Raw genomic sequence first — 12,134 nt, 5'->3', positions numbered from 1 at the left:
TTTAGGTTTAATTTCTTCCTTCAAATTGTCTTTCCATTTTTCCCTTCTTTTCCTTTCCTTGTGCCATCAATTGCCTTGTCTAGACCACCATCACCATGCGGCCATACCTGGTCTAAGCCCTCTTGGGTGCTTTACAGGCTTTCAACACCTGGCACAGCCTCCTTATCTGGATTATTCCCAGACATTCAAGCATCACCCTCTGCTCCAGTCAGGATGGGCTCCAAACGGTTTCCACACTTGTTTTCACTTCTTCAACTTCCTCAGGCTCTTAGCATTCTCTGTTTCCTCACCTGATTCTGATCTATTCAGAAAGGGTCCAACCTGGGGATGCCGTGTCCAACCCACAGGGAACTGTCCCTTGGCTAAAATTTTGCTCCATGTTTTGTCAATGGTAAAAACTTTAGTATGTTAATTGTCCTCTGAAAGTTTCATGTAGTTCTTTAATTTCTTTACAGAAAAAATAGGTTCCTCAAGAGTGAAGATGGTATTAACCAACCTTCTTTCATCACAGCACAGGATACCTACTAAGCACAAGTCTAGAAAAGAGAAGGAAAAATGGAAACCCACTTCTACCTTCTCCACTGCAGCAGGAAGATCACTGAAAAGACCCAAGATCTTCCTGTGGAGAAAAATAAGATACTAAAAAAGCTATGTGCTGCATCATACCCTTTAAAGTTCAAAAACTAAATATATATTCTAGCACACAGATATATGTAAATGATTAAACAAGAAGCAACTTCTTAAAATTTAATTACAGGGGCACCTGGCTGGCTCAGTTAAGCGTCTGACTCTTGGTTTCGGCTCAGGTCATGATCTCACAGTTCGTGAGTTCAAGCCCCACATCCGGTTCCACGCTAATAGTGCTGAGCCTGCTTTGCAATCTCTCTCTCTCTCTCTGCTTCTCCCTGCTCATGCTATCTCTCTAAATAAATAAATAAACTTAAAAGGAATTTTTAAATTTAATTCCAGTACAGGGATGCCTGGGTGGCTCAGTCGGCTGAACATCCGACTCTTGATTTCCGCTCAGGTCATGATCTTAGGGTTGTGGGATTGAGCCTCACATTGGGCTCTGCAATGAGTGTGGAGTCTGCTTGGGATTCTTTCTTTCTCTTTCTCTCTCTCTCTCTTTCCCTTTGCCACTCTCCTCACTTGCACTCTCTAAAAATAAAAAAAAAATAATAAAAAAACATTTAAAATTTACTTCCAGTACAATTAACGTAGTATTATATTAGTTTCAGGTGTACAATATGGTGAGTTGACAATTCTATACAATACTCAGTGCTCATCACGATATGTGTACTCTTTTTTAAAAATGTTTATTTATTAGAGAGTACATAGATGCACACATACGTATGGGAGGGACAGAGAGAATCTCAAGCAGTCTCCGTGCTCACACAGGGTTCAATCTCATGAACTGTGAGATCATGACGTGAGCCAAAATCAAGAGTCTGGTGCTTAACCAACTGAGCCACCCAGGCACCCCATGATACGTGTACTCTTAATCCCTTTCACTTATTTTCCCTCATCTACCCACCCTTCTGGTAACTACCAGTTTGTTCTCTATAGTTAAGAATCTGTTTTTGTGGTTTGTCTCTTTTTTTCTTTGGTCTTTTGCTTCTTAAATTCCACATATAAGTGGAATCATACGGTATTTGTCTTTCTCTGACTGACTTATTTCACTTAGCATTATACTCTCTAGATCCCTCCATGTTGTTGCAAATGGCAAGATTTCATTCTTTTTATGGCTGAAAAATATTCCACTGTGTATATATACCACATCTTCTTCATCCACTCATCTATCAATGGACACTTACATTGCTTCCCTATCTTGGCTACTGTAAATAATGCAATAAACACAGGGGTCCATATATATTTCAGAATCAGTGTTTTTGTGTTTTTTGAGTAAATTCCAGTAGTTGAATTACTGGATCATATAATAGTTCTATTTTTAATTTTTTGAGGAAACTTCATACTGTTTTCCACAGTAGCTATACCAATTTGCATTCCCACAACAGTGCATGAAGGCTCCAGTTTTTCTCCACATCCTCACCAACACTTGTTGTTTCTTATGTTGTTGATTTTAGCCATTCTGACAGGTATGATGTATCATCTCATTGTGGTTTTAATTTGCATTTCCCTGATGAGGAGTGATGTTGAGCATCTTTTCAAATGTCTGCTGGCCATCTGTATGGCTTCTCTGGAGAATGTCTGTTCATGCTTTCTGCCCATTTTTAAATTGGATTATTTTCTGGGTGTTGAGTTATATCAGTTCTTTATATATTTTGGATACTAATCCTTTATCAGGTATGTCATTTGCAAGTATCTTCTTTCATTTAGTAGGTTGTCTTTTAGTTTTGTTGACTGTTTCCTTTGCTGTGCAGAAGCTTTTTATTTTGATGTAGTCCCAATAGTTTGTTTTTGCTTGTTTCCCTTGCCTAAGGAGATATATCTAGAAAAATGTTGCTATGATCGATTTCAGAGAAATTACTGCCTGTGTTCTTCTAGGATTTTTACGATTTCAGGTCTCACATTTAGGTCTTTAATCCATTTTGACCTTATTTTTTGTGAATAGTGTAAGAAAGGGGTCCAGTTTCAATCTTTTGCATGCTGTTGCCTAGTTTTTCCACCACCATTTTTTGAAGAGATTGTTTTTTACCCATTGTATATTCTTGCCTCTTTTGTTGAAGAGTAATTGACCATATAATCATGGGTTTATTTCTGGGCTCTCTATTCTGTTCCATTTATCTATGTGTCTGTTTTTTGTGTATTATAGTGCTTTTGTTAATACAGCTTTGTAGCATATCTTGAAATCTAGGATTGTGATACCTCCAGTTTCATTTCTTCCTCTTTTTCAAAATTGCTTTGGCTATTTAGGGTCTTTTGTGGTTCCACACAAATTTTAGAATTGTTTGTTCTAGTTCTGTGGAAAATGCTATTGGTATTTTTATAGAGATTGCATTAAGTCTATAGATTACTTTGGATAGAACGGACATTTTAACAATATTTGTTCTTCCAGTTAATGAGTATGGAATATCTTTCCATTTGTTTGTGTCATTGTCAATTTCTTTCATCAGTGTTTTACAGTTTTCAGAGTACAGACCTTTCACCTCCTTGGTTAAGTTTATTCCTAGGTATTTTATTATTTTTGGTGCAATTGTAAATGGGATTGTTTTCTTAATTTCTCTTTCCTCTATTTCATTATTAGTGTAGAAATGCAACAGATTTCTGTAGATTGATTTTGCATCCTGAAACTTTACTGAGTTCATTTATCAATTCAAGCAGTTTCTTGGTGGAATCTTTTGGGTTTTCTATATACAGTATCATGTCATCTGTAAACAGTGATACTTTTACTTCTTCCATACTGATTTGGATGCCTTTATTTCTTTTTGTTGTCTGACTTCTATGGCTGGGACTTCCAGTACTATGTTGAACAAAGCAGTGAGAGTGGACAACCTCACCTTGTTCCTGACCTTAGGGAAAAGGCTCTCAGTTTTTTTCTCCATTAAGGATGATATTAGCTGTGGGTTCTTCATATATGATATTGAGGTACATTCCCTCTAAACCTATTCTGTTGAGAGTTTTTTATGAATGGATACTGTACTTTGGCAAATGCTTTTTCTGTGTCTACTCAAATGATCATATGGTTCTTTATCCTTTCTCTTCATGTGACATAACACATTGATTAATTTGCAAATATTCAACCACCCTTGCAACCAAGGAAGAAATCCCACTTGATTGTGGTGAATGATTTTTAAAGTACCATTGGATTCAGTTAGCTGGTATTTTATTGAGAATTTTTGCATTTGTGTTCATCAGGGATATTGGCCTGTAGTTCTCTCTTTTTTTTTTTTTTTTTTTTTTTTTTGTAGTGTCTTTATCTGGTTGTGGTATCAGGGTAATGGCCTCATAGAATGGATTTGGAAGGTTTCCCTCCTTTTCTGTTTTTTTCAAATAGTTTGAGAAGAATATGTATTAACTCTTCTCTAAATGTTTGGTAGAATTCACCTGTGAAGCCATCTGGTCCTAGACTTTTGTTTTTTGGGAGGCTTTTTGTTTGTTTGTTTGTTTGTTTTTTAATTTTAGAGAGAGAGTGTGCAAGCAAGTAAGGGAGAGGGGCAGAGTGGGAGAAAGAGGGAGAGAAAAAGGAAATCCAAGCAGGCTCCACACTCAGCATGGAGCCTGGGGCACGGCTAATCCCACAACCCTGGGATCATGACCTGAGCCGAAATCAAGTGTTGGACACTCAACCAACTGAGCCACTCAGGCACCCCGGGAAGTTTTTTGATTACTAATGCAATTTCACTGCTGATAATCAGTCTGTTCAAATTTTCTATTTCTTCTTGATTCAGTCTTGGGAGGTTAAATGTTTCTAGGAATTTATCCATTTCTTTTATTTGTCCAATTTGTTGGCATATAATTTTTCATAATTTTCTTATAATCCTTCGCATTTCTGTGTTGTCGATTGTTAATTCTCCTCTTCCTTATTTCATTTATTGGAGTCCTCTCTTTTTTGATGTCTTTGGCTAATGGTTTATCAATTTTGATGATCTTTTCAAAGAACCAGCTCCTAGTTTCATTGATTTGTTTTATTGTTTTTTAGTTTCTATTTCATTTATTTCTGCTCTAATCTTTATTATTTCCTTCCTACTACTGGTTTGGGATTTTGTTTGTTCTTTTTCTAGCTCCTTTAAGTGTAAAGTTAGGTTGTTTATTTGAGATTTTTCAACAAGAAGCACATTTTTAACGGGCGTGATAAATACAAATTTAGGTAATGGCTATGTCTCGAGGGAAGGTAGAGGGATGGGATGGGGAGGAACATATAGGTTATATAAGTTATTTTTCTTGGGTAAGATGGTGGATTCATGGGTATTCGTTATTTTAAAAATGAAAATAAAATAATGGAGGGCAATGCATAGGTGGCAAAAAAAAAAAAAAAAAAAATTAGTAAGATGTTGACATTAAATGCCCTAAGAAAGAAACAATCCTTATGGGATATTAAACATGTCTAACTATTAAGACGGGATTTTTGTTTTAAATACAGAACATGTATATCCAAGATGAATGTTACTTTTCAAAAGTATCTACCACATGTGACTACAAACATAAATTCCAAAACATGCAACCACTGCTTTCCTTTCAGAAAGAACTGACAAGATACTCTAAAAAGTAAGCTTTTAAAATATTATCTTCATAAAAACCTCTTTTACTAAATTAATGAGTAGGATCGGAATAATCTTTGGTTGTTTCCTAAACTCAAATCCACTCTCTACAGACAATAATCACCACTGGGGATGTCTAAAAGAATAAGACAAATCTCAGAGATCAGTCTCCAAAAGTTGGCAATGAGAGAAACACCAAAATAAGAGCATGGTTACTACTTGGCTATGAACCTCGGCTATGAACAATATCCCATGGAAACATTCAAGGACAGTGGCAGCCATAAAGAGTGCAGCCTTCTCAAATGCAGCAACATGAGGTGGTTTCAGAATACCTGAAGAAGGCCTGCCTATCCAAACACAGGGGAACTACTGTTGAAAGGGATTTTGAGTGGCCCTCCAGTTGTTGCATTTAACCAGACTGTGGTCTTACATTTATAATTGCTACTTTAATACCTGCACTGTCTTTAATTTTTCAAGGCTGTAATGTATCTATTAAATTATTTTATTGTCTTATTAATTCTAGGAGATATTTGGCATTCTTCTCCATTTTACAGATAAGCAAACTGAAAATGTGAAATTCTTTAGAGTTTATGGCAGCATCAGATCCCAAATCCAAGTCTCCTAACTTTGAGCTCTGTGCTTATTCTACCAGTCTAAACCAAATATAAACATCTAAACCAAAAAAACCTGCTTTGAACAACGAGAAAGGCAGACTCAGATCCATATCTCAGAAACAATACTTACTGCAAGCTGTAGAGCCAGTTCAAACTGCTTGTCCTGGAGAAGCTGTTGGATTTGGGTTGCCATGGGGACAGGAATGAGTCTCCAAACAAAATGATTGCTGGCCACATAGATAATATTTGATCTGGGGGCAGGAATAAGAGTATCAGCAAAAGGGCACAGGCTTTATGATGACATAGGTGATTTTAAAGCTTTGCAATATGGCAGCTACAGTAAAAAAAGAAATTCCTTACCCTCCCGAGGTAATGAAGCGGGGCCTTTGCAATTCAATACTCTGGACCAGAAGCCTCGGTTCGAATGTTCGGATCTCCACATATCGAGGCAAAACTGCAATGATGTAGGGAGGCTGGTGCTCTGAACAAGAAAGAACACGTTGAATTGCAGATCTGGTCTATGAACTGCTTCAGCTTCCCATTTCTAAGCTGCACTTAAACAGGATCTCCCAATAGTCCACTAGTCAAATACCAAGTCAGGACCCTACACTGTGATATCCAAAGGGAAAAAATGTTTTGTCCAAGTGATGCTAAGAGAAATCTCTTGCACAAGAAGGATGCATCCAGCTTCGCTGACAGTGACCTGATCCCACTCCTACCATCTCCTCCAAAGGACTGGGTGAAAGCTTCACCTGCTCCCTTTCTCACCAGTCACAAAATTAAGCCAGAGAAAGGTCAGTGGCAGCTGCCCCTAACAATGCATCAGAGGGAGAATAAGGTTACATGACCTCTTCTTTCATTCTCTTAGGAAGGGCAGGAGGAAGGTAACTTCTTTTTTCCCTAAAATGAGGCTAACAAAAGAATTCCACATTTCTGGCCAAAGTTATTTCTGCTTAAGATTTTCACAGGGAAAAGATGCACACTCCACCTGATGCTTAATGGTTACAGAGGAGGCAGCTGGATGGCATTCTCAGGGTAGCAGTTTTCTACCACCGATGTGAGGTATCTAGAAAGTAGAGGAGTGGTTGCCAAGGGCTGAGGGAGAGAGAAATGGGTTGTTACTTAATAGATATGGAGTTTTAGTTTCGCAAGATGAAAATATTCTGAAATCTGTTGCATGACCATATGAATATATGTAATGACTGAACTGTATGCTTAAAAATGGTTAAGGTGATAGATTTTATGTTATTTTTTATCACAAAACTGAAAATTTTTTAAATGTAAAAAAAAATAGTAAGAAATGAACCACTAGATGGCATCATTATCAAAAAGAAATGTAACCTCAAAGAATGTATTTGTAGTTTCTTAGTCTGGCTAACTTCCTATGAATTTATTTTCCTCATTTATTTTCTGATAAAAAGTTTTTCATATTATGTTTGCAATTTGCACTCTAAATACAGTAAAAAATTTACAGCCAGAAGGGACCTGGCCTAAGTAATACTTCTATCACTTTGAACACCATCACTGTTATTAGGCTGGTATTTTTCATCTTACAAAAAAAAAATAAAGTAAAATAAATGTGGTTTTGTGTTGGATTTTTTACTTTTTTTTTTTTTTTTTTGCTGGCCTCCTTTTTAAAAGCTAGTACAATTCCCTTTGGTGTTACTTTGTATAAATTTGTAAAATTTCTCTCCTTTAATCTGGTCTAATTTAATGAAAAAGGTAATCTATAATAGAAGCACTCTTATCATTGCCCAGTCTCCTCAACTCTTTGACGATAGAGATGGTCTATATCTGTTTGTATCTTCAAAACTTGGCAGAGTGCCTGGTATACAGCAGATATATAACAAATTGCCAACAATGACAGTGATTCACCTATTCAGCAAGCATTTCCTAAAAGGCTATGTTTCAGGCCCTACTCAAAGTGGATCAAGACATGAGTCCAGGGCTCACCGGGCTCCTACATGAGCACAGAAGACAGCTCAACTGTATCCAGTGAGACAGTGTGGGTACCATGACAGGGAAAGCTGAAAGAGCTTTGGAAGCAACAAGGGGAAGTGACTAATTCTGCCTGCGCATCAGAGAAGACTTCACAGGGGGAAGTGCCACTGAATAGGGCCTTGTCATATGAGCTGGACAGGGCCAGGCAGAGAAATCAAGAGACAACAGCACGTGTGATGATCACTCAGTGAGGGGGGGTTCCACGATGACTGGAGCCTGGGTGAAGTGGTAAAGTTGAGAGCAGAAATATAAATGAAGTTTAAAATGCACACCATCTAAGGAGTTTAGTCTTCCTCTGTCCGGTGGTGATTCTCCCACCCTATCTAGAAAGAATGCCCTCTCCCCACCTCAGTATGTTAAGGCACAGAACTGTTTCTGAGAAACACTGCCAAAGGCAATGGGCGCTAACAAAGGAACTCATACTAGGGAATCAGAAACATCCTCCAAGCGTATTACACACATCTTCATCAGTTCTCCCACAGCTCCTCTTCTGAAGGGAAAACAAGGGCCGCCTAGAATACCACACGAAGCTTCTCGCGCAGCTCTGAGCCCCTCAAACTTGTTAATATACATAATCTCGGGCCTTATAAAATACTGTCCTTTTGATTTATCTTCCTTCTGAACCGTTCATCTCTAACCACTACCATAATACCCTAGAACCTGATGCTTTTATCCAAACATTTACCATTTAGGAATCTACTGCTCTGTGAGACCTTTGCACGGGCCTCTAACCGGCACTATCCTTATTCCTCCCCAATTTGAGCCACCTGTTTTAGCCAGGGCAGTCTCCCTGCCTGATCCAGTCCAATCGTACCTATGTAATGAAACTTCTTCCTGACAAGTTGAACAATGAACTTCCCCTTTCTCAACTACTGAATCTCAGCTCATCCAATTTAACCGCTCCAATGGTGCCTTATTTTATCTCTTTATCCAAGATGGAATCTTTACCTCCCCAGCTAGAGTCTTTAAAGATGGCATGTCTGTACGCCCCCCTCCACAGTGGTAACTATTTTTAAAATGCTCACTGTTCTGACTGAAAATGAATTGCTGCAAGGGTGGTCACATGCTTCCAGGCAATGCCACTGCTGAGAGCCTGAGGCAGGTGTAGGAGCAGAAACCCTTAACATGGAGGGCAGAGACTGACATCTAAATGCAATGTGCACCTCCAAGCTACAAAAGCAGCAGCGATAACCACCACATCAAAAACACTTCAACACTGAGTTGCATGTATTGCAGGAATAAATAAGGAATTACCACTAATTTCCAAATGTAATCTATCTGGCAGAGGACACAATAAAACCATTAAAAAGAAGGTATAACAAAAAGGACTAAGAAGTAAAAATATACAGCAGTAGACAATCACTTCCTAAAACACACAACTCTGCTCATTTCTTTCCCCCGCGGGGGCAAAACCCAGCTTCCTACAAAAACCAGAATATCCCATTTTTATGATCTTACAAACTCGTCTACTTATAGGAAGGGGAACTGAGAGTAAATGACACTGTAACCACAGTATGCTGAAGCTATGAAAGGGATTCCATTCTGTGAGGATGGCGCACAACCCCAGCCCACGGTGGGAAACAGCAGCTATGGTGGTCTCACCCATGGCCACTGGTATGTCTGTCCAGTTCAAGGCACATTTCTGTGTGCATATCCCCTCCTCATTGAGCACCACGGTGAGATCATCCTGACCCACAGCCACTTTTCCATCTGCCAGAGGTGCAACTAACGGCTCCAGCTGTTTTCCTGTTGGAAAGAGCTCTTTGATGGACCCCTTTCCATCCACCTATAGGAAGACACAAATTGAATCAACCAGTGTTCTCTCGGTAGAGGCATGAACATGGCCTGAAAAACCCAAATATAACTCCAAGCCTACAGAAGCCAATAATATTCCTTGCTTGGCATAAGGAAATATTATAGAGTTTGTTATGACAAATTTTGTCATCACAATGACAGAACCAGTTCTCTTTTTCTCTAACACAGAGGCACAAGCATCTGGCCTGGCAACTAACAATGTCAAGTGCTGGCGAGGATGCAGAGTGACTGGGACTCTCACTCGTTGCTGGTGAGAATGCAAAATGGTACAGCCATTTTGTTTGTTGGCTTCTTATAAGTTAAATAGACACTTACCATACAACCCAGTAATCCCATTCCTTAGGTATTTGCTCAAGAGAAGTAAAAACTTATGTTTACACGAAAACCTGTATGCAAATGTTTACAGCAGCCTTATTCACAGTGGCGAAAAATTGGAAACAACGTTGTCCTTCAACTGATGAACGAATAAACAAACTATAGTACATCCATACCATGGAATACTACTCAGCCATGAGGAATAAAATGACACGCACAACAATACAGATGGATGTCAAACGCATAATGCCGAGTGAAAGAAGCCATATTCAAAAGGCTACATACGGTAGGATTCCATTTATATGACATTCTGGAAAAGGCAAAACTATAAGAGATGAAGAACAGGTCAGTGATTACTAGAGGCTGGGGCAGAGAAGGAGGGGTCGACTTCAGAGGGGCAGCATGACGGCATTTTTTGGGTGATGGAGCTGCTCTGAATCTTGATTATGGTGGTGGCTACACAACTCAAGGCATCTGTTAAAACTCAGAACTATACATCAAAAAGAATGAATTTTACTGTATGTATATAAATGAAGAATTTTTTTTTTTTAATTTTTTTTCAACGTTTATTTATTTTTGGGACAGAGAGAGACAGAGCATGAACGGGGGAGGGGCAGAGAGAGAGGGAGACACAGAATCGGAAACAGGCTCCAGGCTCTGAGCCATCAGCCCAGAGCCCGACGCGGGGCTCAAACTCCCAGACCGCGAGATCGTGACCTGGCTGAAGTCGGACGCTTAACCGACTGCGCCACCCAGGCGCCCCCAAATGAAGAATTTTTTAATAGCTTGGGTCTAAACCAAGATTTCCCACCCTCAAGACTGTACCCTTGAGAAGATGATGCCAGAATTCAAGACAGTCAGAGGGAGCCCGCTCCAGCTTCAGGCTCTGTATCCCTGCCCCTCATGGACTTCTTTTGGCACCTAAATGCCTCACTGTTATTCTGCTAATCAGTCAGCTGGAGAGCAGTGACTCCTCTATGAGTTTGCAACTCTGATGCTGATAAAATGAGGACACTCTAACAACGTAAACGTGGAACAGATATATTAACTAGATAAATAATGAAGAGCTAACACGGTGGGGAGTGGGGAAGTGGGGAGAAGTGAAGATGGAGAGAAAGACTTGTAGAATTGCCAAGTCTGGAATATGAGAGGGGTATAAAGCTCAGAAGTTTAGGTTATGCTATGAAATGAATGGTATATCAACCATTTCTACATACAGTATGACTACTGGAGGAAAAAAAACCAATGTCGTGGATATTGATACCACTTAGGAGAAGGAAAAAAAGTTGTAAAACAATGTGTATGACATCTTTGTAAATAGGCAGAAGTTCATATGCCCAAAGATTAACAGTAACTATCTCTGAGTCAATAGATTATGGATGATTTATATTTCCTTTATTTTCCTTATCTATACTTCCTTATTTTTTTATAATGAACACATGTGGCTTTCAAAATTGTAAAAAAGAAAGTAAAAATAATTTAAAAAATAAATATACAAAAAGATTTTAGGCAACAGGAAACTCAAGTCTTAAAAATGCTTAATGCTAAAGTTAGTTTCTAATGCTTGAGGATTGAAGCCTTAAGATGGCAGTCTATGACAATGCTGTTGGACAGAGGCAAGCAGCCCTTATGATGTGTTCCAATAATCAAATACAAGATATGGATAATTCATGACGCTGCCTAGCTTCAGACATCTATTTGTGGAGATGCTGAGAAGCATAAAATATAACCAAATATACAAACACAAGCCCTGTTATGCCCAAACGCTACTTAAGGCAGTCTCTTGGCCTGTAGTTCAGACGTGCATAATCATGTCCCCCAGGTAAACTAATACATGCAAAATAATAAGTTTACCCTTATTAGGTAGTAGTCTCTCTTGAAACCCACACAGATAGAATTTTCACACCATGCCATGGACTTGGGCACATCTGGTACACTAAAGTCCCCCTGAGGAAAGAGAGCAAGAGTTCAAATGGAAAGATGTTAAAAGAAACCATGATCTTCCTGTTATTCCACGCCCACTCTGCAAAATGAACCTCACCCCCATCTAAACACAATTCTGTAAACACAAGGCTAGGAAATCATCTGTGATAAAAATTTAAGTCACCCATGAACTGGATGACTAGATGCCTTTGGAAAAGGTGAAAACCCACTCTGAAATAAACCCATGTGTATAAACACTGCTTCTGAAGGCCAGGAGACTCTTGATGAGTGAGCATGAAGAGGCTCT

At 38.9% G+C, this 12,134-nt stretch overlaps 1 protein-coding gene across 1 annotated transcript in view; it reads right to left on the bottom strand.

The window, feature by feature from the left end:
• VPS39 (VPS39 subunit of HOPS complex) overlaps window positions 1-12,134 on the bottom strand; it is a 46,644-nt gene that overhangs the window by 19,886 nt on the left and 14,624 nt on the right. The window contains exons 7-10 of the mRNA XM_003987249.6: window positions 11,759-11,851; window positions 9,377-9,560; window positions 6,134-6,254; window positions 5,904-6,024 (exon numbers count right to left, since the gene is read on the bottom strand). Of these exons, the coding sequence (XP_003987298.1) occupies window positions 5,904-6,024; window positions 6,134-6,254; window positions 9,377-9,560; window positions 11,759-11,851 (519 nt within the window). The remainder of the gene's footprint in view (window positions 1-5,903; window positions 6,025-6,133; window positions 6,255-9,376; window positions 9,561-11,758; window positions 11,852-12,134) is intronic.

The sequence above is a fragment of the Felis catus genome, chromosome B3 (assembly GCF_018350175.1).
Source record: "Felis catus isolate Fca126 chromosome B3, F.catus_Fca126_mat1.0, whole genome shotgun sequence".
NCBI lineage: Eukaryota > Metazoa > Chordata > Mammalia > Carnivora > Felidae > Felis > Felis catus.
The sequence above is the reverse complement of the archived record's forward strand: the minus strand, read 5'-3'. Positions and strand labels throughout refer to the sequence as shown.